This window comes from Musca vetustissima, unplaced genomic scaffold (genome assembly GCF_032173495.1).
Source record: "Musca vetustissima isolate MV318-11 ecotype Yass unplaced genomic scaffold, APGP_CSIRO_Mvet_v1 utg5396, whole genome shotgun sequence".
NCBI classification, from domain to species: Eukaryota; Metazoa; Arthropoda; class Insecta; order Diptera; family Muscidae; genus Musca; species Musca vetustissima.
The window spans coordinates 45,456-71,638 of record NW_026876638.1 but is presented as its reverse complement, the minus strand read 5'-3'; the positions used below and the strand labels follow the sequence as shown (position 1 = coordinate 71,638).

At 37.5% G+C, this 26,183-nt stretch overlaps 4 protein-coding genes across 4 annotated transcripts; 2 read left to right on the top strand and 2 right to left on the bottom strand.

The window, feature by feature from the left end:
• Window positions 1-3,417: 3,417 nt before the first annotated feature.
• LOC133321192 (calcium-dependent secretion activator) lies at window positions 3,418-7,664 on the bottom strand. Its single transcript, XM_061530279.1, has one exon. It carries the CDS (start codon window positions 7,659-7,661, stop codon window positions 3,420-3,422), a length of 4,242 nt encoding a protein of 1,413 aa, XP_061386263.1. The 5' UTR covers window positions 7,662-7,664; the 3' UTR covers window positions 3,418-3,419.
• Window positions 7,665-13,013: 5,349 nt separating this feature from the next.
• LOC133321189 (growth hormone-inducible transmembrane protein) lies at window positions 13,014-15,640 on the top strand. Its single transcript, XM_061530277.1, has 6 exons — window positions 13,014-13,249; window positions 13,315-13,426; window positions 14,654-14,795; window positions 14,871-15,207; window positions 15,284-15,416; window positions 15,536-15,640. Exons 1-6 carry the CDS (start codon window positions 13,021-13,023, stop codon window positions 15,621-15,623), a joined length of 1,041 nt encoding a protein of 346 aa, XP_061386261.1. The 5' UTR covers window positions 13,014-13,020; the 3' UTR covers window positions 15,624-15,640.
• Window positions 15,641-17,551: 1,911 nt separating this feature from the next.
• LOC133321187 (uncharacterized) lies at window positions 17,552-18,685 on the bottom strand. The gene has a single exon (XM_061530275.1). It carries the CDS (start codon window positions 18,683-18,685, stop codon window positions 17,552-17,554), a length of 1,134 nt encoding a protein of 377 aa, XP_061386259.1.
• A 2,415-nt stretch (window positions 18,686-21,100) lies between these two features.
• LOC133321186 (lanC-like protein 3 homolog) lies at window positions 21,101-22,396 on the top strand. Its single transcript, XM_061530274.1, has one exon. It carries the CDS (start codon window positions 21,134-21,136, stop codon window positions 22,394-22,396), a length of 1,263 nt encoding a protein of 420 aa, XP_061386258.1. The 5' UTR covers window positions 21,101-21,133.
• The last annotated feature ends 3,787 nt before the right edge of the window (window positions 22,397-26,183 follow it).

Genomic DNA, 26,183 nt, shown 5'->3' with positions numbered 1-26,183 from the left:
CATCTTGTGTTTCGTGCACAAAAAAGGAGACAAGACAAAATATGTGCCAACTATAGGGAATTTGTCTTCTTTCTATCGTATATAAAGTGCTATCCAGCGTACTGTGTGAACGATTGAAGCCAATGGTCAATGACATTATTGGACCATACCAATTCGGCGCCAGACCTGGCAAATCTACCACTGACGGGTTAGCCACCTTTGAACAAACTGTGAAGGAGTTTGCAAAAGTATCAAGCTGATGGTATCAACGCGCAAGACGTCCAGTAGACTCGTACCAACTGCGGAACTAGAGGACTACAGCTTCGATGTAGTCAATGATTTTATATACCTCGATACCGCCATAAATAAATCTAATTACATCAGTTTTGAAATTTGGAGAAGAATAGTGTTGGTCAACAGATGCTATTATGGTCTAAGTAATTTAGAAACAAGGCCCCCTCTCGCCAGACCAAACTCACACTCTACAAGACGTTGATACTTTTCGTGTTGTTATATGGATCTGAAGCATGGGTACTTGCGCAAGCATATAAGCAGCTTTTGGAGTGTTTGGGAGAAAAATTCTTCGAAAAATCTATTGGCCGATCTGCGTCGACGGTGAATATCGCCGTCGAATAAACCATGAGTTGTGTCATCTATTTTCGGAAATCGGCATATTCAGATGTATCGAGCTGCAGCTACTACGTTGGCTAGCTCATGTTGTGAGAATGATGAGCCCAAAAGGCATGTAAAAGCGAACCAACTGATGTTTCACGCAGAAAGGGAAGGCCACGAATTCGATGAAAAGGTCATGTGGAAGACAAAATTTCGGAACATGGTCTTTAATTACAAAATTCAGCAAAAATTATTTCAAAATTTATCTTTTGACATCGTTATTGGTATATTTTCCAGCAAAAATTATTTTAAGTCCAACCTTCCTGTGGTACTTCTAATAATTCTTCAAGAGATCGGTAAACTTATATATTCTCCTTGTCTTCTCGACTGTTCGTTTCTAATTCTACTTCTTTCACCAGCACAAATTTAATTTTATTCTTTTTTTTATTCTTAATCTCTTTGCCTTCTATATTATTTTCATATAGTCAATGTAATAAAAAGTGCAGTACACACAGTATCATGATTTAAAAAAGAACCCTGCCGCACGATGATTTAAATTTGTATGATAAGTCATGGCAAATTTAGCCTGATTAAGAAAATAAATACAGATTTGGACTTTCTTCATGATTGCACTAGAAGTGCTACTCGGTTAACGGATCTTTGACCGACAATTATTTTGGCTGAGATGATCACAATTCTGAGACTTTGTTTTGAGAATATACAACGTTTTGAACGAATAAATTTAATGGAATATGTTTGTTTGTAATCATTTTAAAACTGAAAACTTTACTGAAATTCTGAAAATGTCATTGACAATTTTTTCGAAGTTCAAAATTTCAGTATTAGAATGAAAAGGGAGCCTCTGTAAACCTATTAATAGGGTCATGCAGAGGGACCAGTTGAATATCAGCTGTTTCTCAAGTTTGCTGTCAAAATCCATTATTGTGAATAGATATTCATTATGAGAAAAACAGCTGTCTATCGCTTGCTATGTGACCTTATTAATAAATCTTTGTCTGGACCATGGCACAATAAATTTAGCTCAGCTGATGACTCGATTAACTGTCAAAGTGCGTAATTTCTACTTGAATTCGATGTGCAATGTTGCCAACCATGTGAAATATTATAAGGAAAATTTTGACAGTTGGTCGAGACAAAAACAAAAAATATCACCTTATTATTGCATCATGGTCTGAACCATCGAATAAGAAATGAGCAGATAAATTTACTTTTGATTACTTTGATCATAATAAAGTTTTCTATTGGAACTTAAATTAATTCATTTTATTGTTTGTTATTATTTTAATTATTATTATTATTACTTTTCTTTTAAATTTGTTACTGTTACTTATAAACAAGAAAAAGGAGTAAATAGTAGATAAATATATATATGTATATACTTTGTTTTTGGTTTTTTTGTCAACAACATATTGCTTAATAATTTGATAACTGCTTAGATATTAAAAGATGCATTTTGTTAATTTGTTTAATTAATTAGTTAGTTAATTAGCAAATTAAACATTGTGGGAAGAAGGTAAGGGTACTTTGTGTGAAGCTATATGTAGGTTTCGGCTGTTTGTGGAGGTTACGATTTCGAAAAGCATTTGACAAATCTATGGCTTTGAAACTGTCAGAACATGAGGAGAAAAATTTTGGTTATCACTGCATAGTTTTTTTTTTGGGCCAAATTGAAGTGAATGAAATAAATAATGAATGAAGAAAGAGAGATTGTGTTTTTTTGTTTTCTTTTTTACTTTGTGGTGTTATATTTTTATATATTTCTTTTGTTTATTTGTTATATTTTTTCAATTTATTTATTTAATTATTTATTTTTATTTTTTGGTATTGGAATAAGCATTTGTTTTTGTTATTTAATCTTTGGTATAATTTTTTGTTTAGTTGTTGTTGTCGTTATTTATTAATTTTAATTTAAATATATAATTTGTTAATTAATTTCTGTATATATATAGAATATTTGTTTGACGTATTTAATTTTTGGTTTTTTATTTTATTTCGAATGTAAGTAATTTGCCTAGTAAAAATTAATTATTTCTACTGCTACATCTGCCACCAAAATGCAATACATGTTAATATTTTTTGTTGTTTTTGTTTTTGGTATCGATTGTTTATATAATAGTAATTAAATATATATATATGTAATAATTATTTATTAATTCAATAATAATAATAATATAATGTTAATTATATTATTAATAATAATTTATAATATTTGTTTTTTGGTTGTTGTTGTTACATTATATAATTTGTTGTTGTTGTTTTTTTGTTTCATTTATGTAATAATAATATGTTTTTTGTGTAGATATAATTTTTATTTTGTTTTTAAAATTTAAATTTTTCTTAATTTTTTTTTTGGTATCTATTCGTTAAATATATATATATTGTTCCATAAATGTGCCTATATATTTCTTGTTGTTGTTGTTGTTACAGTTGGAGAAGTAAACAGAGACAGGTGGTGTAAGTGTTTGTATGTGGTGTATTCAAGTTTGTGTGGGTGTAGGTGTGGTGGCTGTCAATATATTTGTTTAAATCCTGATCGTGTCCTTCGTGTAAACCGTCATTGAATCAACGCATTTTGGTGTTCATGATGGAAGGGGTCATACCAAACATTCTCATTTCATTTCGCACTCATTCTCTCCCTCTCTCTCTCTCTCTATATATATATATATATATCAGCATCGAATTTAATTTTCTCTCTCTCTCTAATCACCATCACCAGCAGCAGCTTCGAACATAAGGAATTTTGTTTTTATGTAAATATACCACCTTTTTGCCAATCAAATCGGTGCGTTATTGGTCTACATTTGTTTTTAAAACCAACCGCCAGTACCAAGTTTTGAGCTTAAGCCGCCGATGCCTTTACCGAGGAGATTACCGACGCGACCGGCCACCACGTTGGTAACAGCCGCCGCCTGAGCCGTAACGTCTTTTGGCTGAGGCATTCTAACGCGTGGCCCTGGTTCCTCGACGACACCGTCCTCGCCTTCGGCGCCGTCAAGGGCTCTACCATCCTCGACAGCACCCTCATCACCTTCGGCCACATCGGGCATGGTTAGAGCACAAGTCGCTTCTTCGGTAGCCATACGCTGGGCAACAGTTTGATATGCTTTCGAATTCAGCTTTTCCTCTAGCATACCCTGTAACTCGAAATCCGAATAGATCTTTTTCACGATATGCGATAGCGCCTGCACCTGAGCGTAGTGCAATGAGTGATCCAAACGCTCAGAAAGCCAATTACAAAGCATATTAATTTGCTGCGTGTACCATTGTTCGAAGAAATTTAATGTCCATAGATCGTCGCCAATTTTGCCCCGGATCTGCTCCATATTGTTGCGGAAAAATATAACGTAGCTCTGGCCGAGATCTTTGCCCGAACTCGAGACGTTCGTGAAGCTCAATATCGACCCAATTAGGCTACCTTCGTCGTAGCGTGCCAATTTCGACAAAGTCGACTCTAGCACAGACATAAGTTTGCTACTGAGGCCTTGTGTCATGGCTACATTCGCTTTATCGAGCTGATCATCAATCTTGGCGTGAAATTTGTACAAGTCAATTCCGTCGATGGTGGTCAATTTGAAGCTTTGATTCTTGGCGTTTAATATCACATTTACCATGGCGCACATTTCCGTCGGCACGATGTAGTCCGTCGACGAGACGAAGACAATGTTCTTCTTCAGCCACGATTGGAAGGAGGCGTCAGTGCGCGCGATGCACTGTTCAATCATTTCGGCGGCCATCATTTTGAGGCGCTGTTCCAGATGCTGTCGGAACTCGGGCTCCGGCCAGTGCAGATCGCGTATGAACGATTGTAAGGCATCGAGTTTCCAGAAGAGATCTTCGGAGGTGGCACAGCCGTTGCCTTTGCTCTCCCAGCGTTCCTTTTCGAAGCCTTTATTGATGGACTGAGCTATCGAGGACTCCATCAGGTCAACGTAACGTACGACCAGCGGAGCGAAGGTGTCGCGCAGATGCTGATGGAAGCGACCGTTGCGCAGATTGTCGTCCGCCCGCAAGTAATCGTTGAGAATTTGGAATAACGGAAAAGAATCCCAGGTGTCCGGTGGTTGCTCAGATAGGACGCGGTCCATATCGACAGCGAAGAGAGACCAGAATATTTCAGCATGTTCAACCAGCAGATCACTGAACCAAGCAAATGCCTCCGCATAGTGTTCCTCGTTCTGCTGTTGCAAGTCGACGCATAATTCCGCCAAGTGGATTAGATCCTCTAGCTTCTTCGCTGCCGGTACCGACACTTCGCCACGTAAATCTTCTTCGATTTTAGCTTCCGATGACAAGCGTGTATAATTAACCAAGGCCGCAGATTCTAAGCTCTTTTTGATCATTTGGCGCACCTCTTCGGGGGGCACCGGCGTCACGATGTCTTTCATAAGAACGCGTTCCAGCAGGGAGAGTGTGGCCTTGAGGGCACCCTCCGGTCGGCCGAATGGAAAACAAAAACGGAAATTGGTGATTTGGTATTCGAGCAGTACGCGCAGCCGCTCCTTAATTTCGGTGAATTTCTCTTTCTCTTCGTGTGTTATGCTGCCCACACCGTCGGGCCGATTGCCGTGGACGTGACTGGCGCAGAAGGCAAATGAGTAATGGATTAGCGTGGGATCGATCATGAAGTCCTTTTCGGCGCGATCCAACAAATCGGAGAGGTAACACAAATGACGATAACAGCCCCGCACCCCGTAGCGGGCACAGTACTCGTCCAGCACGAACACCTGGCCGGGGCTGAACCAACCTAAGGAAGCGTATTGATCATTAAGGCGATATTCTAAAGCGAGATTCTGCAGCAGCTTGAAGAAGACAGCGTGATCGAGCGAGCATGGGTCAGCGCTAATGTAGTCCTCCATGCCGTGTTTGCGTGCCTTGTCGGCATCACCCTGAATTTTCGATATGGCCGAGTTCTTGTCCTGAGTAACTGGCGGTGTCGGTTTGTGTGATTGGCCAGTGGCGCGATACATTGCCATTACCCAGAGGCTACATTCGTTTTCGTCATCACAGGCAAAGGCAATACTATCACCCTCTCGCACAGCGTTAAAGAAAAAGCGGCCACCGTTCAGATCGGTGCCGAACATAAGGCTTGCGCTAGCTCCTTCGATGTAGTCCACCGTATAGCCGTCCAGCTGCATCATCTCCGACGGCTCCGACTTCTTCTCTTTGTAACTGCACATGGCAAAGGTGTACTGGGAGACTTGTACTAATACAAAATACCGTTTCTTCCATTTCTTCCATACAGATTTGCCAATAGCATACAAATGACCGCAGTGTTTCATGTTCGGAGGCTTCTCGAGGCGACAGGCTATCTTGATGCGCAAGTCCTGGTCGGGCAGATTCTTCGGCACCACCATTCGATGCCACTCAGGAGTTTTCGACGACAAGGCCGTGGGCTTTATTGTCACCTTGCCCAGCTCTTTGTCCTCTAAAGCTAGCATACCGGGGTTCTCCGTGTAGAGTTTCACCTTGACCACGGGCAGGGGATGTGTCGTTGTAAAGTCGCCCTGTGTGTCCCACATGGGCTTCGAGGCCTCGGCTTGGTCCGTTTGCAATTTCTCGCCGTTCTCCACTTCCATGGTACAGTAAACGATGCGGTTGGGCGCAAGCGATTTCAGGCCCTTCACCTCCATTACGATCACTTCCAATTGGAAACTCAAGACGACATCCAATTTTGAAAGCTGGGTAATGCCTTCCTCTGAGTCTCCCTCCAGCTTGGAGAGAGATCCGTGAGAACGCAAAATCATTTTCAAAAATGATGGCGTGCTATGATTGTAGCGCTTCAGCTTTTGCAAGCCATATTTACTGTCCATGTTACCCTTGGTAACGGGCAGAGATTCCAAATTGGCCATCAGCAGATTGATGGAGGACTTCAACTCCTCGATGTAGAGCGACTCCATCTCCTTGAGGACAAACTTTGGCATCAGCTTGCGATTCTTCTCCATTTCATTTACCCTTTGCATGCGGCCGTCCAGCTCACGCCGTATGGCGGCCGCCTGTTCGTCGGCCGAGTCCAACATTAAGGCATTGAAGAGAATTTGATGCTCGAACTTGCGAATGCTCAGAATCTGTTGGAACATGTCGTACAGTTGCTCCTTCGAAAGAATTAATTCGGAATTGAGAGACTGTTGCAACCGAGCCGGTTTCTTGGAATCCTCCTCCCCGGTGCCCTTTAAGATCACATCGAATTTGGCCATCCACGATGTCAGAACGGTGTCTTTGCTCAGTCCATCAATTTCGGGCAATGACCGTACCCGCTTTTCGATATTCTTGCGAAACACTTCGGTAAAATCTTGTATCGAACACGAGCCCTGCTGCACCATCTTGAGGACGCGATCCGATTTCAAGAACACGTCGTGATAGCTTTGTACTGCATTGCGGAAGGCCTCGTCGGCCATGATTTGGGTTTCGCCCTTGAGGAATGCCTGAAATCGTTGCGTAATCGAGTCCAATTGTTGTTTCGTCACTTTGGGCTGTCGCTTTGTCATGTCTGTGGGTTGTTTAGCATTAAATGGATATGCTATGCAACGCGAAACGAATACATACAGCTGTATGCGTTTCTTGCGCTCCTCTTCCTCAATACCTGGCTTTTGCTGACCGCCCGATTCATATTTGTCACTGGCCACTGATGGGGACGGTGATATGGGACGCGGCAGAGAGTTGCCGCGCGACGACGACCCGGCACTTTGATTGAGAGTTTCCTGGGAGATGCTGCCGGCAGCACCACCACCTACACCACCGCTGGCTCCGCCACCAACAGCACCGGAAGAATCATTGGCAGTTAGCTCATTTTTGCTAGCCACACTAGTTGCTGCGAGCGATGCAGGTCCCGGCGATTTGTCGAGACTATCGGAGGCCTTGTGGGGTATGTCACCGTTTTGTCTGGCCGCACCCACGACAGGTTTGCTGGTGTCGGCAGCTGGTGCTGCTGCTGTGATAACTTTCGGTTTGGTGGGTAGAGTACCGGCGGCCAGACGACCCTTGGCCGGTGGCTGGATTGGGACAGTGGAATCATCATCACCCTCATCTTCGCTGGAACTGGGATCAATCATGGTCTAGAATGTAAGTTGACTGGCCTTGGTGACGACGACGACGATCTACCAGTCAATCAACCAGCAAGCTAGGCAGCGCGTAGTATAGTAGCTGTAACACGAATACATACATACACATATATTTATATATAATTTTTAAAACAGCAATTCAATGCAAAACAATAAGTAAATAAGTTGTAGAAGAAGAAGAATTAAAACCAACCGAATTAACAAAACCGAAAAAAAGAATTTTATAAACCAAACCAAAAATTGTATTTAACTTCGTTATTATAACGAATTGAGTGTGTGTACGTACGTGCGTGCGTGCTTGTGTTAGTGTGTTGGTTTGTTTGCACAAAAACAAACACACCGAGCTACAAAAAGAATAACAGTAAAAAAATAAAGTTGTGCCAAAATACAATTACATTTGTTCGTTCGCTTTCATTCATGAACTTCTGATTAGCTTTTAGAATGAAAAAACAAATACGGAAATCCGCAATTGGATTTCGTCGTTTCGTTTGTTTTTGTTCTTGTTCTTGCTCTTGGTCCAATAAAATGTAGTTGTATTTTGGTTTTAGATTAAATTGGAAAGTAAGAATCTTATTGGATACGATATATTTACGGTTCACAGAAATTTTCTTCTTGTGGCTGTGGCTGCTGCTGTTGTTGCTGCTGCTTCTTCTTCTTCGGTTGGTGAATTGTGTATTAGTGGTGCGTGCGTGTGTGTGTCCTGGTTTGCTCCATCCACTTCCACTTTTTGCTCTGCTGTTGATTAGGGGTGTGAATGTAGAATGTAATCAGTCAGCAGGCACCAGCAGCAGCGACGACGACGACTGCGTCAGAAACGGCGGCAGCGGCGACCACAACAACAACAAACAAAAGAAATACCAGTGAAGAATGTAAACTGTTAATTTTTCGCCATCACTCGTTGAGTTGTTGTTCTTGTTGTTGTTGCTCTCAGTGGAAGTTGTTTGCTGTGACCGTTATTTGTTGGTGTTGTTGCCGTTGCGTTGCGTAGAAGAGGAAAGGAAACAACAAAACGAACGAATAATCAAAAGGATGTCATTGATTTCGCACAGGGTTGTATTTTATGACAACACCACAGCACACGATTAACGATTAGTTAGTTAACACTGGGTCGTCGGTTGGTTGGTTGTTAATTGCTCAGAATGTAATCGAAAGCATAGCCAATTGTCGTATTGCCAAATGATTGTTATTTAATCAACGAAATTTTATTTACTTTTATTTTATTTTTTTCCTCTAGGGGGTGATGTTTTTTTTAACTGCTTTATTTTATTATTATTTTTTTTTATGGGAAAAAAAGAAGAGAGACAGTAGAAAATGGAATTAAAACAACTATTAAAAAAATTTATATATTTCTGTAGGTATAGCCAGCAAGGCTATTAACTTGTTACATTGGGTATTTCAAACAAAAAATGTTTTTTTTTAATTTTTCCTCTTCTTCTTATTGGGGTGTTACACTCCCCAACCACACACACTCACTCACACTGAAGACAAACAGACATATACACACATACAATATGACAACATAAACTGCACATGTACACAATATACATGTGTGTGTATGTGTGGATATGTTTGTTCACCAACAACGTACATATATTTTGCAGGATTTTTTTCTTCCTTTCTTTTTTTTTTGCTTTTTAATGGTAATAATAATAAATTTTCCTTTTCTTGTTTGAAGGCTATTTTTTCTGCTTTTTTTGTTTCTTATTTAATTAAGCACACATTTCCCTTTCTTTTTTTCTTTACATTATTTTCTTTTTTTATTAAAATTTCTTATTTTTTGCAAGGAAATTAAATTTTTTATATAAATATTTTATACTTTTTTTATTGATTTTTCTTTGCTAACACAGTTATTTTTGTCCTCCGGCGGCCGATACGTTTTTCAACTGTGTGTTTCTTTGCTTTTCGATTTGCTTCTACTAACCCCCTTCGAGGAGGGTTTGTTACCGTTTGAACGCAACGATTTTCAATATTATGCTTGCAAGCTCTTGCTGCTTTGACAACTACCGCTGCTGCTGCTGCTGTTCACTAGTTAGTTGTTGGTGAGTGACTAAACTGGAGAGTGTAAAGCAATTTGACTTTTAACGGTTAGTAGTGTGTGTTCTCTTCTTGTGTCCTTATCTCAATACTCTTGTCGTTCGTCGTTGTTGTTGTCGTTGCCTTAAAAGTAACCACAAACATTTTTAACCCCTAAAAACGCACCAAAATTATCCAGAGTTGTATACTAGACTGTTAGTTATTGTGGATACATTCACTATCCAATAACGGTTAGATATTTATAGACTACTTGAGTTGTAGTATTTTTCAACAGTCTCTCTAAGAGTGGTTGGTTGTTGTGAAAATGAAGAGAGAAAACAACAGTGTGCGTATACAAGTGTAAACAAGTGTTGTACATTAGAGTGGTAACTTGGGAAAAGCTAAGGGAAGTAATCTAATAAGAATATAAATTGGGAGTAATAAAAATAAATAATTCCAGCAAAATAAAGGAAGCAGCTAATATTCTTATAAGAAAAGAAATTTAGAGTATTATTACTTTTTTTAAATTGAAACAAATAATTACGATACAATTTGGATTTGGAAACAAGGGCGCCAGAAATTTTTACAAGACGCTATTATTACTTTTTTTAATTTGGATTTGTGTGAAAGGATAGCGCTGTGATCCTGAAATTTGTACGCGGACATTTACTGTTGTGCAGCGACTACGGTGGCTAGGCCATGTTGTGCGAATGAATGATGGTTCCCGTAGAAGCGGAAGGCCACGAATTATATGGAAAGACCAAGTAGGAAACAACAACTTGGAACGTGGTCTTTCAAATTGGTGGATTTGTGCGCAAGACCGACACGCTTGGAAATCTTTTTTAAGCTCGGCTTATGGAACAACCATTCTGTAACAAGCCAGCTAAGTAAGTAAGTAATTTGAATTTGTGTGAACGGATAGCGCTGTGATCCTGAAATTTGGAATTAACATTACTGTTGGAGTGCAGGATTGAGATATGATGGTAGTTTAGAAAATTCGTAATTATTTGTACTAAATGGTACAATTTAGATTTGAGTAAACTGAAAAAATTAAATTAAAATTACTGTAAGAGTACAAGATTGAGGTAGTTTTGGATATTCGAACTTATAAGTACGGAAAGTACTAAATATGGTACAAATTGGATCTATGTGAAAGGATAGGGCTGGGATCCTGAAATCTATGATTAAAATGACTGTTGGAGTGTAAAACTGAGGATGTTTTGGAAAATTGTACTTACGTATACGAAAAGTAAAAGTAATGGTATTAAATTTGGTACAATTTGGATGTTGGTGAACGGAGAGGGCTGAAATCTTCAAATGTGGACTTAAAATTATATTATTTGAGTTCATGACTGAGGTAGTTTTGGAAATTCTTACATATGGGTACGAAAATTACTAAATTTGATACAATTTTGACATTGGTGAACGGATAGAACGGAAATCCTGAAAGTCCCAACTAATATTACTGTCGAAGTGTAGGATACAGATAGTTTTGGAGTATGGGTATGGAAAGTACGGAAAAATTGGTGAACAGATAGAGCTGAATTTCTTAAATTTGAACTTAGGATTACTATTTGAAAACATGATTGAGATAGTTTTAGAAATTCGAACTTATTTGTGCGAAAAGTACTAAATGGTAATAAACATGATATTAAATGCAGGAATAAAGGTGGAATTATGCAGTATTTACGATTTCCATATAAAATATTATTTGTTTTGTATTTCATTTCCGTATACGAGGTAGCGGGCACTATGCTAGTATCATGTTCAATATGATATAAGTTAATTCATCAGCGGTTATTTGTTCTCCAAATCAATATTTTAACCATTAGATCTAAAATGCATAAATTATAAATATGAATTATAACTTTAAATTTATTTATTAACAGTTTTGCAGCATACTTTTAGGAGAAGTGATATGAAATCCTAGTTGTTCAGACTAGTATTAAATTGAAATGAAATCAGCTGCTATTTCTTTACGTATATATACACATTTCTCTGGTTTCATAACAGCATCTTCTCCATATTAAAAAAGCTCATAATTTGTACAAAAATTAATTTTTTAATGTTTTCTTTACCCAAAAGTCCAATAAAATAGAGTGATTTGAGAGAGAAGCAGTTCCAAAGAATATATATTACTAGCAGAATATTAAATATTCTTACAACAAAATTTTACTCAGTAACAAATTTCTTGTTAATCAGCGGTTTTTTAAACCAACCACAAAACTGTTTTTAAACAAAATTTATTGTTTTGTGAATTTTATTTTGTACCATTGAACATTAAAATGGACGAGGAAATGTATAAAAACTGTACTGTTTTAAAATATAGTAATATTCATTATAAATTTAAAATTTTCCATCAGTTGTTTTGAATTGTAAAGTATTTTGAAGCATACTTTTAGGAGAAGTGAATAATTTTTTGTGCATAAGCAAGATTTAGCAAACTTATATATTGATTAATATATTATTCTTATATTATGGTGGGGGCCATATATTTTTTTAATTGATATTTTTTATATTAACTATCTCTTTCTTATTATTTCTTTTTTATTCATTTTGATGTTACTCGGACGAGTTATCAGCTATGTAATGTTTTGGCCTTGGTGGCTTGTATTACAGGAATGAATTAAACAAATAAATAAAATTGTAATAATTATACCATGGATTTTCTGTTTTTTTTTCTATATTTTTGAATTTTATTTATAAAAATACAAAAAACAACATCCAGTAGAATGTTCGCTGATGCAACAATTTTGAAGCAGAAATTAATTAACTTATTTTTTTATTATTTTTATTTGTAATTATAATTTCTTTATTTTTCGAACGAATTTATACGAAATATACGCAATATTCGTAATTACGCATGAAGTGGCAACACCAATTTTGGCAGTAATTTTTTAATCAGCTGTTCTTGGTTTTATTTTGTCATTATGTTAACCATTCAGTTTGCATGGCATTGTACTGTGCTGTGAATGTATGTGTGTAAACAACACGATTTCCATTTAGTCTCCACCTCATTCGTAATATTCGGTATACACTTTGAGTTCAATCTTTATCGGCATTTTGTCTTCTCCTCCCATTCGTTAGCATGTGGAACGTTTTTAAATTTTTTCTTATAATTCGGTGAAAAGTCCAGAACAAAATCACAAGTGAGAAAGAACTTTGCGAAACAGTCTTAACAAAAAATAAATAAAAAAATTCAAAAAAATAATATGTAAGTAAAATATAAAAAAATAGAATTTCAAACTCACTTCCTTGCACATTAAATAACATTAACAGCTGTATACTATTTAAAACAAATATTAATATATTTTTTGCAGAATTCGAATTTCACAATATGTTGTTGCGACTTGCATCATCATTGCCGGGTCGTTTGGTGACCACCAATATTTCAACTTCAGCCAAGCAGGTGTTGTTGGCTCCACGATTGATTAAGCCCAGCAACAATAATGTTCTGGTGCGCAATTATGCCCGTAGTCCACGTGAAAATCACATTGTGCGCGGTGAAGTGCGTACCCGTGGTCCAACTTTGAAGGAACGTTTGATGGCTCCACCATCGGCTAATGGTAAGAGGGTAGTCGATTTGTTTGGAGATTGTGGATTTTTTACTGTGGTTTTTATTTGTTTTTAGCTTACTCCTTGGGTAAAGGCGCTGCCGCCGGTGCTGCTGGTGTCGGTCTGGGTGCATTGTGTTACTATGGTCTGGGTTTAAGCAGCGAGGCCAGTATTCAAAATAACTCAATGTAAGTGTGTGTACGAGAAATAATGACATTAAGAAAGTGGAATCCAGAAAAATATCGAAGAGCTGAAGATTGATTTTGTAGATCCGAATTGAAGTGATATTTATTCGATGTTCTGAAGAGATTATCAAACAAACTCCTTATAGGAGCCATTGAAGGCGTCTGAATCTGAGAAAAGATTTTTATACAACCCGAAAGACAGACCAAAAGAGAGAAGGGAGTTTTTATAGACGACCAGAAGGGAGTCTTTATAGACGACCAGAAGGAAGTCTTTATAGACGACCAGAAGGAAGTCTTTATAGACGAGCTGAAGGGAGTCTTTATAGACGACCAGAAGGAGTCTTTATAGACGACCAGAAGGGAGTCTTTATAGACGACCATAAGGGAGTCCTTATAGACGACCATAAGGTAGTCCTTATAGACGACCAGAAGAGAGTCTTTATAGACGACCAGAAGACAGTCTTTATGGACGACCAGAAGAGAGTCTTTATAGACAACCAGAAGACAGTCTTTATAGACGACCAGAAGAGAGTCTTTATAGACGACCAGAAGGGAGTCTTTATAGACGACCAGAAGGGAGTCTTTATAGACGACCAGAAGGGAGTCTTTATAGACGACCAGAAGGGAGTCTTTATAGACGACCAGAAGGGAGTCTTTATAGACGACCAGAAGGGAGTCTTTATAGACGACCAGAAGGGAGTCTTTATGGGCGATAAGAAGGAAGTCTTTATGGGCGATAAGAAGGAAGTCTTTATGGGCGATAAGAAGGAAGTCTTTATGGACAACCAGAAGGGAGTCTTTATAGACGACCAGAAGGGAGTATTTATAACGACCAGAAAGGAGGCTTTATAGACCACCAGAAGGGAGGCTTTATAGAGAGTCTTATAGAAGAGTCTCTTTAAAGAACCAGAAGGAAAGCTTTTTAGACCATCATAAGGAAGTTCTGTAGTTAAAAATAAGGGAGTCTTAAGAGGATCTTTATGACCTCTGAAATATTTTGTGATCATAAACCATTCTGAAGGTTAGACAGTCTTTGGACTATATGTCTATACGACTTCATATCAATATTTTTGAACATCCCTACGTGGTCCTCTGTCAGATATTAAAAAAACGCTATTTTATAGGCACTTAAAGGAGAATATTATTTATAGATAAATTTTATTTCTCCAATCTCTAATCTGAATTTATATTTCTCCTACTAATTACCTATACACATTTTACTTCTTACAGCCTCTGGCCCCAATATGTGAGGGATCGCTTGCACACCACCTATGGCTACTTTGGTGCATCCTGTGTACTTACCGCTCTCTCAGCAGCTGCTGTTTTCCGTTCACCACGCCTTCTGGACTTAGCAACACGTGGTGGGTGGTTGGTAAGTAAATTAAAAATTTCCCTAGTTGTTGCCTGATTGTCATATATGTTGTCCATCCCATATCCTTCATTTTAGTCAACATTGGCCACATTTGCCTTGGTTATTGGTACGGGTGCCATGACACAATCTATACAATATAAAGAGGGTTTGGGTCCCAAACAATTGTCCTGGTTAGTACATTGTGCTGTTTTGGGCGGTGTTATTGCTCCATTATGCTTCTTGGGTGGTCCTTTGCTAACACGTGCCGCTATTTATACCGGTGGTGTTGTCGGTGGTCTATCCACTGTGGCCGTTTGTGCTCCAAGTGATAAATTCTTATATATGGGTGGCCCACTGGCCATTGGTCTTGGCTTGGTAATGGCTTCATCGTTGGCTGGCATCTGGTTGCCACCAACCACAGCTTTGGGAGCAGGTAATTATTGAAAATAATTTATTTTGAATTGAATTAAAAAAAATAATAAAATGACATTTTCTTATGATGATTTTAGGTTTGGCTTCCTTGTCCTTATATGGTGGCTTGATTTTGTTCAGCGGCTTCTTGCTCTATGATACACAACGTATTGTACGCAAAGCTGAGGTATATCCCCAATACTCCATGCAGCCATTTGATCCTATTAATGCGTAAGTATTTGGGTTTCTTTGTTTTAGGAATGTCGGATTGTAGACATCAGCTATATAATCCGTGATTTGTAATATCTATTTTGTATTGTTATGTATAATATTTTCCTTTACCCTTTCAGGAGCCTCTCAATTTACATGGATGCCTTGAATATTTTCATTCGCATTGCAATGATTTTGGCTGGCGGTGGCGGTAATCGCCGCAAGTAAATTTATTGTTTTTTGCTTTTTCTTTCGAACGAAATATTTTAACGATGTTTGAAGAATATTTTAGCGCACTGAGTGATTTATCTTGAGCTTTATATGGCTTATTGATATAAATTATAGTTGTAGTTATTATATATTAATCTGAAAATAAATTATTGAAATCTAACCTCGACCTTTTTAATTGTTTATGCCGTTTGGGATGATCAGAAGGGCGTCTATAGTCGACCGGAAGGGAGTCTTCATGAGGAATGAGTCTTTTCAGATGACCAAAAGGGAGTCTTTACAGACGATTAAAAGGGTGTATTTATTAACGACCATAAGGGAGTCCTAATAGACGACCAAAAAGAAGTCTTTATAGACGATCAGAAGGAAGCCTTTCTAGACGACCAAAAGGGGACTTCATAGACAACCAAAATGGAGTCTTACAGACGACCAAAAGGGAGTCTTTATGGATAATCAAAAGGGAGTCTCTATAGTCGACCAATTAGGAGTCTTTATAGATGACCAAAAGGGAGTCTTTATAGTCGACCAGACGGAGCCTTTCTAGTCGACCAAAAGGGGACTTGATAGACAACCAAAAATGAGTCTTATAGACGACCAAAAGGGATTCTTTATAGATGACCAAAATGAAGTCTTTATAGTCTTTTTGACGACCAACGACGACCAAAAGGTAGTCTTTATGGATGATCAAAGGGAGTCTTTATAGATGACCAAAATGGAGTTTATAGTCGACCAAAAGGGAGTCTTTATAGACGACCAGAAACAGTCCTTATGCACGGCTGGAGGAGAGTCTTTATAGACGACCAGAAGGGAGTCTTTCTAGACGACCATGAGGAAGTTTTTATAGACGACTAGAAGGAAGTCTTTATAGACTACAAAAAGGGAGTATTTATAGATAACCAAAGGGAGTATTTTTAGACGACCAAAAGGGAGTATTTATAGACCACAAAAGGAAGTATTTATAGATGACCCGAAGTAGTCATTATAGACGCCCAGAAGAGGGACTGTATAGACGACCAGAAGGGAGTCTTTCTAGACAACCACAATGGAGGCTTTATAGACACCCAGAATGGAGACTTTATAGACGTGCATACACAGAGTTTTATGGACGACCCGAAGGGAGTTTTTACAGTTTTACAGGTAATCTTTGTAGAAAACTGAAAGGGAGCCATTTAGGGATGCTTTACAAACAGAGGGAATTAATCATTGACAGATGACCAGCTGGGACTGAGTCATAAATAACCCAATTCCAGACAATATTGGGTTCGTTCGTTTACTTTCACAGTAACATTTACTCAGTAAGAATTTGCAGAGAGTAAAATAAGAATTTTTCGTTCTCAAGAGAGAATGCTGTAAAAAGTAAACGAACAACATCCAATGAAAAGATTGTATCGAAACAGCTGATTAAAACAATAAACAATTTGGCCTAAACAAAGAAAGCAGAATTTTTATTTGAAAATATTGTTGTTTTTAAATACTTGCGTTTTCTTCACTCATTTTAGTGTTTAAATAATCAATTTGCTTTAGTTTTGTTATTTGTTTACAAAAAAGCTGATTACATCAATCAGCTTATGGTACAAGAAAATTCTTGCTGAGTAAATTTTTCCTTGTAAGAATTTGCAAATACATACTCAGTAACACAACCGTCAAATCTACTCTCTCAATTTACACTTTTTTACTGGACTTTTGGGTAAACGAACGAACCTATTCTTGAGTAAAAGAACGAACCTATTTTTTATATATGTGTATATATAGACCCCTAGAATAATAACCCCATTTCACATTTTTGTTAATAATTTGTTATTGTTTTTTGTTTCTTATAAATTACTTATTCGTTCGCATCTCCAAATAGTATGGAAAACATAATTTTTATTAGATTGTAGTATATCAAAAAAAATGTAACTTCAGTCATGTTTGTTTTATACCCTTGTTTACATCATTGCAGCCATTAACAAATTAACAGCCTGTTCAATATTTCCATTGGCCAAATTAAGGAAATTCAAATTTTCTTCATGATTCAAAAATCCCATTTGTTGCATTGTCCGCAATTGTTCGGCATAGGGATGTGTTCTCAATGCCGATGGTATATCTCCATCATCTGTAACCGAAGTGTTGACTGCCTGTTGTTCTGTCGTATCCATTGGTTGGACCAATGTATCCAATGCTCTCTGTAACTCATTACGCAAAACATCTGCCGAAATACGTTCACCACTTGCCGAACTGGATAATGGTGTCGAAGTTGTTTCTGATGCCGATGCGGCCACAGATGTTTCACTATTTCTCGCGGCAATATTCGATAGAGAATTTGCCGAACCGGAACTAATTTGGGCCAATGCAGCCTGCAACTGTTGACGACTTATCATACGTATCCGGGCATTCTCAGATTGGCTGCGTCCACTGCTGGTTCTATCATCATCACGGCTGCCTCTTTCATTACTGCCAACCGAGTTTTCTTCTTCGGAGGAATTTGTCGAATCTGTTGCCGGTTCGGAGAACTTTGACGACGAACCATTACGTGCCAATTCCTTACGCACCGTACTAACAATAAATGGTGCCGCTTCTATGATAATAGGATAATGTTCGGCAATTTTCCTAATCACTTCGGGTTGATGTAGAGTATTAAACAGCACCGAATCTCTGATCAATGCCAAGGCAGCGGAATTTCTACGAAATTCCGGATATTCTGCGAGGATTTTTTGCAATATATTCACACGGCAGCTGACATTAATTTGTATGTTGCCTATAGTATAAAACAATGATTGGGCCGTGTCGACAGCATCCTTTAGCTTCTCAGATGGAACATATGGGGTATATTTCTTTGTCTTTTGGAAACAATGCACCGTATGTATGGTACTGGCACCCGGCTTCAGGGTTTCGCTTAGCTTCTCCTCATCTGTCAATGGTAAACCGTCATAGATCACCTCAAGATTTTCCGCCTGGAATTGACACTTCTCGGCAATTTGCTGTTTCAGATGGAGTACATTTTTGTCAAGATCTATGTGATCCAGTGTTAGAAATTCATCGGGTTTATTTGGTAAATGTAGACCAGCGTAAATGGATGGCATTTTACGTAGCTTTTCTTCTTTGTTGGATGATTTGTTTTTTACTTCTTGCAAATGAGTTGCAAAATCGCTTTTGTTTTCTTTCGAATAAAGGGAGGAAGTAGAAAATTGGTGATAAAAACGAGCGTGAAACAGAATGACAGAAAACGGTATTGTTTACGAATGAGGGAGATGGCATTAGAGCTGGCACACAATCGATGACAAGGGCTAACATCGATAAAGCGGAAATGTTATTCGATTTCCCTTTCTAATTTTTTGTTCCCGTACTGCAAGCTTCTATGATAATAGGATAATGTTCGGCAATTTTCTTAATAACTTCCTGTTGATGTAAAGTATTAAACAGCACTGAATCCCTGATCAGATCATTTGAGTACAGTTACAGCACCGTAAAAATAATTTTGACAGGACGTTCTATTTTCAAGAATATATCAAATATCGGAACAAGAATAGTTTAGGGACTGGTCGTGGAACTATTTTTATCATAGGTTATTCTTGAGGCCCTGATTACAATGGTATAAATTATTTCTTGTGAAAATTCGTATTTCTGTTCGTATTGACCTCTAAAGTTCCGCTTGGACATCTGTATTTTCTCATGATTATTAGAATTTGCTGAGAAAATGCCCGTTTTAATGCCTATGATCCTTCAAAATTCTGACAAACAAAACACACCTTTAAATATCCATTTCCAAGGACTTTATTATTCTTTGGGTAGCTTTGAATATCATATAAACAATCGCAGACAATCGGCGGGTCCTTGGGGAGAGTTGTTAATTGATAGAAATCCTACATCACATGCGAAGACTTTCACGGTATCCCCATCAAATGAGGAGAAAACTGTGCGTGGCCCGAGCACAACTAGGGCGATAGTGGCTAGGACGCCTGAGCCTTCAGCTCCCCCCAAGGGAAACTTGAGCGCTGTGAAATCCCTGGCATCATCATCCAAAGCAACTGAAGGTAAGGGTAAGGTAAGCGTAGAAAGGCCTCCAGAAAAGTTGATAAGGCACAACCTCCTTCTGTAAATACGCCCACTGCCGAAATGTCGAAACCGAAATCACAGGTTATGACAATTGGGCAGTTGTTGGTGGATAAACCAAAGGTGGCGAACACGAAGCAGGTGTTCGCGACAACTGGGTCAACCTCTGTGGCAGTTGCAACTCCGGGAGCCAAAACAGCCCACGGCTGTAAAAACGATGAGGTCCTCTGATGATCAACAACATGGTGCTAGAAGACCCACACAGTCGTTAAATGCACGAAGTACTGCTGCTTGCTTTGGTTTCCTGACCAAGGCGATTGTAGAGAGGGTGTGATTGACTCTTCTAGCTAGGATTTCTTTCGTCAAGCGTAATGGGATCTTGATTTGAAATAGAATTATCTGTAGTGGAGGTAGCGGTGTTCGATGTCGTTGGGGGGAATATTGGTAGTCTATGAGCTCGCGCTTGTTGTTGTTGAGTACTGCTATACGAATCGTATACACCATTGGATTGGAAACGGATTGCGCTTGTAAAATTCTCGACAGAGGATGTCAAGGCAGCAACATCTGCATCAGTCAACCATAGCATAACCTCTTCGCATAGCAAGAACTTGGTAATTAAGCTTGAGGGTTTGAGATCGACCATGACTATTGGCTCTTACCAAAGCAAGGAATTGGTAACTTAGTCTGAAAAACTTACTAAAGCGCCCATGTATCAACAAGGCTCCGTTCGACTACAGTCGGTACCCTGAGTGGAATACTAAAAATCTCCTATCTTTAATTAACTGATAAAAATCGACATCCCTATAATTTAAAAAAAAACACTGATACTTTTTCCCCAATGACAAGGTACTGAGAGCTTAAAAAAAGGTCCCGTGTACCATCACCTTCCCCAGATCAGCATCAGCTGATTGGCATTCCTCCATATATCTCATTCGTAAACAATACGGCTTTTTGCCAATTTGCTTCGAGTTCGTATTTTATCACCTGTCCTCCCTTATTACCTATATTCGTTGCATATAGACGCTTTTAAGTTCGGTCGGTTCGATTCATTCAGTAAAGAGGCTTCACTGAACTTACGGCAACCGAACGAACGAAAATACTCTCTCAAGGAGGTGTTATTACTACGGCCAAAAAAATTACTTAATTTACGTCTTTTTCATTGCAGAAGGACTTGCGGAAATTATTTATACCGGCCACAAGAGCCATTCAAACCAATAGACCGGGTAAGGATGCCAGAATATCCTTTAGCATATTTAAATAGTAGTAGACCGCACCCTGTAATTGACCTACCACTCACAAATCGACAAGGACTAGACAGGACAACGACAACACAAACAACAACACATATACACAGTCTTTAGCAGAGAACACGATGTCAATGTCAAATAAGCCATTAAATCCTGTATCCTTTCATTTTTTGTGTGTTTGCCTGTTTTACAGAATCAGGTGATAATCGCAGTTCGCAGCATCCCAGCGAAATGGAGAAACGTTATTTGGAAAATCCTTATCCCGATTATGTTAATAAACAAACAACGCCTATAAATTTGGACGAGGAGCATGTCAAGAATTTAATATGTACCTATGTGGATGCTATTCTGGAACATTGTCGCCCCGGCTGTGATGATGAGGATAATCGTGGCGATTTGTATGTGGGCAATGCTGGTATTGCCTATATGTTCTGGAAAATGTCCAGATCGAATCAGTGTCATGATTTGTATCCAGCCTCACTGGAGCATGCCCATGCCTTTATACGTAATGCCAAGGCAAATGCAGACCGTTACAAAAAGCGGCGGGAGGAACGATATTCGTTTTTATGCGGCAATGCTGGCATCTACGCCGTGTCTGCGGTAATTTCCCAGGATCTGAAGTTGGTTCAGGATCTGTCGGATGATTTAACAAATTTCAAGGCCGGCATTGCACCCAGCAAGGAGCACTTACACACCAAATATGGCTGTGATGAGGTGTTGGTGGGAAGAGCTGGCTACTTGTCCGGTTGCTATTGGCTGAATGATGTTTTGCCCGAGAAGAAAATCACCGATGACGATGTTATTTCCATTTGTCAAATGGTTATAGCCAGTGGCCGGGAATATTCCAAAATGACAAATGCTCCCTTGCCGCTTATGTATCAGTATCATGGTACTGAATATTTGGGTGCCGCTCATGGCCTATGCTCCATATTGCATATGTTATTGGATAGTCCATGGTTCAGCAGTGACCCCATATCGGCACCATCGGCTGAGTTGAGAGATATCAAGAAGTCCATTGATTTCTATTTAATGCTGCAGGATGAGGAGGGTAATTTCCCCGTGGCCTTAGAAGATTTACGTAGTGGTCGTGAGAAGAGATTAGTCCACTGGTGTCATGGTGCCCCCGGGGCGGTGTATCTGTTTGCCAAGGCGTATTTGATTTTCAAAGAGGACAAATATTTACAGTCTTTGAAAAAGGCAGCCGATTTGGTGTGGAAAAAGGGATTTCTACGTAAGGGCCCTGGCATTTGCCATGGTGTGGCCGGCAATGGCTATGTGTTCTTATTACTCTACCGTCTAACAAATGATCCCAAGTACTTCTATCGTGCCATTAAATTTATGGAATTGCTAAGCAATGCCGAATTCAAGTTAAGGGCACGCACCCCAGATCGTCCTCATAGTTTGTACGAGGGGGTCGCCGGCACCGTATGCTACTTAATCGATTTACTTGAACCCGATCAAGCCCACTTCCCCTTTATGGATGTTTTCCATTGAACCCCGGATTCCAATGTATTGGAGATTGAAGAAATTGTCGGCAGGAATATGAATCAAAATTTGATACACAGGCAGTCAGCAGCAGACAGACCTCAAAATGCAAAGTAATAGTACTTCATAAAAATATACATACAATATATATTTTGTCGTCTTGTTTACAAATTTCATACAAAAACAAAAAAAAAGGAAAATATTAACCTCTCTATCATCACATCACGCATATCAGGGAAATTACTTAAGCAAATTTAGTTTTGTGTAGAAAATGCTAACGGATTTCTCAAATTTTTCAAATGGCCAATATTCCATTACTGTGGAAAGGATGCTAACAAATTTTTTCTTTTGCTCTGGAAGCCATAAGTTACCATAAGGTTTGAGTTTGTTCTCTCTCCGCCACCTCAATTGGCAGTGTATGTGTCTTAAGACTTATTATAATATAAATCTTATGTATGTTTCAATTAAACAAATTAATAACAACAACAATATAAAAAAAATATTTATAATTATTATATTTCCCATCATATATACAACTAAGTAGTATTTATTGAATTAAAATTGGTAGTGAATTCCCAACCCCAAATAAACCGAAAATACTCAGTCCCACTCCCAATTTTTCTTATCAGCAGGGAAACCTAACGCCGAACATAGCTAAAGAAATATGATTAAATAAAAAAAAACATATTTTTTCAAAAGATTTACATAAAATTTACTTTGATCTTTGCAAAGATCAATTGTCAATATTGTGCTTTATATATAAATTTACATACTTACATATTTAGTATGTTTTATTTTTATCTATTTTGAATTACAAATTTAATGTATTTATATTAATACAATAAAAAAAATTTCATACGATATAAATAAAATGCAATATTTTCTTCTCAAATATTTAAAATAAAATTAAACCAAAATCTATATACAATATAGTCACAAGTGTTTTATTTCTCGATAAGTTATATTAAAATATTAGTAACGAAAGCCCAAATAGTTCTGAAGGTAGATCATTCCGTAGATTGATGAAAACAACTGAAAAGCTTCTAGTCAATTCCCCGGGAATTTTCTCACTCTCCCCTTTCGATTTACTACAAACAATTGTTTGTGATTTCTATACATATATATTGTTAAGCTACATAAATGATGATTTAATAATAGGACCAGTGGTAAGTTTTAAAATCCACTTTAACTATTTAGCTTGATTTTTTTTCTACATTTAAAATTGAATTATTGAAAATCGATATAAAATATAGTAACAAGTGTTTTATCTGTCGACAAATTATCACCTTATCCTGGATGTCAATTCCACGTGAATTTATTCGCTCTTCCCCTTCGACTTATTCTGAACAACATTTTCCTGTGAATTTTTTCGTATTCTCGCTTTCGCCTTATTCTGAATGAAGTTCAAAGCGGAAAAATTAGGTATTCTGGATTACAGGGAGTAGGAGAATGAGATGAAATTTTATGCGAAATTTTTCGCTAATAAATTCAAAGGGAGCTGACTACAAAAACATAAGTAATAAATATTTTTATGAAAAATATTTACACTATACTTATTCTATGATGATTTAGAATTTTATAAATGATAGTATGCAAATTTTTTTTAACTGGAAAACAACAAATAAAATGCCATTGGAAATCCTATTGAGTTTGATGCATTTTTGATGCGAAATTCAGACATTTTGGGTGAGAATCTGTCTATCTGTCTCACAACAGTGAAAAGCTTAAAAAAAAATTATGAGAGAACAAAAATAAGGCTTTTTTTCAAAATTATCTTTTGCATGATTTGAAGGAAAAAATAAAGGAGTATGAGCAAATCATAATATAACTGCCCACTTTAAGAATTTGGGGAGATAAAATATCGGAATTAAATAAAAAGGCACAAAATTATGTAGTAAAATAATAAACTGTGAATTAATTAATTCAATCGCAGATTTCTTCCTATTATTCGTTGTGTTTTTGCCATCATAAAAAAATGTTCTTTTATTTGTAATCTATTGTAGTTGTTGCAACAAATTTCATCAAAACAATGAACAGCTGTTTCACATGCCATAATTTCAAACTTTAATTTATTTTCTTTTAATTACAAAGCATTTATACAGCGGATTCTTGATATTTCACATTTGTATTGTTATAAAGTTTAAATAACAATTTTAAATAAAAAAATCAATAAATAAAAGATTGAAAAATATTACACAATTAAATTACAACGGGGCAAAACACATTGCAACTTAAATTACAATATGGTAACACACATTACAGCTTAAATTACAATATGGCAACACGAATCTTTTTTTCAACCACCATTTTCGAAAACTCGAATCCGCATCTCGCATTTTCTGCATCTCCCTATTCATTCAGAATAAGGCGAGAATGTGAAAGCGAAATTTTTTTACATGCGAGATATCTCCCTAGCTAATTCCAGAATTAGGCTGTATATTACAATATTACTAAATTGCCAAATTTGAATTATGGACGGCAACTGTTGTCAACTTCAGTTGCTTCAAATAGAATTTTTCGGCAACCAATTATTTCTGGTTGCTGTTTAGTCGTGTTTAGCAATAAGAACTGAAAATTGGTTGGAATAATGGTTAAACTTACTACACAATGGCAACATCTTCTTTTGGGACCATGATATGTACGTGTATGCCATCTATAAATCCGACAACACCCGGAAACTTTGTTTTCAAATAAAAAAAATTATTCTTCCCCTTTTTCCTCCTCTGTTAGTTTGGAAACAATCCAAATTTTAAACTTATTCTTCTATTAGCCGGACAACTTCGGTCAAATCCACCGACATTGTGGATTGAGCCAAGGTTGAAGCCATTGCATCCGCAAAAAAAAACCTCAGAGCTGCACACAGTTGCACAGATGAGGAATTGCTGTTAACCGTCGGGATTTTCGGAAACCAGGGTTTAATGCTCCAACTAAGTACACAACGGCATCTTTTGGTAGCCGAAAATACGCCTTAAAGCTAAAATGAGCAGTTGATTGAACATTTCTCTAAACATAAACATCTACTCTCAGTACGGATGGTAGTTGTAATGTATTGGATTTATCTCTAAATGCCTTCTAATAGATGATACGCCTTGCACATCATTTTCATCATCAAAAAATAGTTCCAATGAGCTTATCATTACTTAAAATTGGTTTTTCTAAAATATTCTATTCAATTTTTTGTTTGTTTACAATATTTCTAGTTGCAGAAGTGTCAAAACAGGTTCTATAGGATTGTGTTAATCCAGTGGGTTTTAATCGTCAATTCCTTTACATATCTGTCAAATAAATCCTCATAAAGAAAGTTATAGTACGTTTACATTTAAACGGATTTCGTTAACCCAGTGGGTTTTTTTGCCAATTCCTTTGTATATATGTCAAATAAATCCTCATATGGTTAACCCGGTAAAAAGTTCGAATGTACATGCCGTTTTAACCCTGCAAAAGTTCTAGTTCCTCGAGAATTATTAATTCTCCGCCTTATTCATGCTACATTTCGCATTTTTCCTAATATCATATATGTATTATTTTGACTAATTTGCCAAATCGATCTCGTCGATTTTTGAAGTTTTTTCGACATCAAAAAGAAAAAATGTTATTGTTATTATTATGATTTTTCCACGTTCGTTTGGATGTTATTACTTTGTTATGGATGGTATATATGTTATCCATGGTATTCCTTACTGAATTTTGGGAAGCAATTATAAACTTTCATTAATTTTTCGCATTTTAAGTATCGAAAAATGTCAAATATTCACAACCACTTATTGCATGTTTTATTTGACAGAAGAAGCCATTA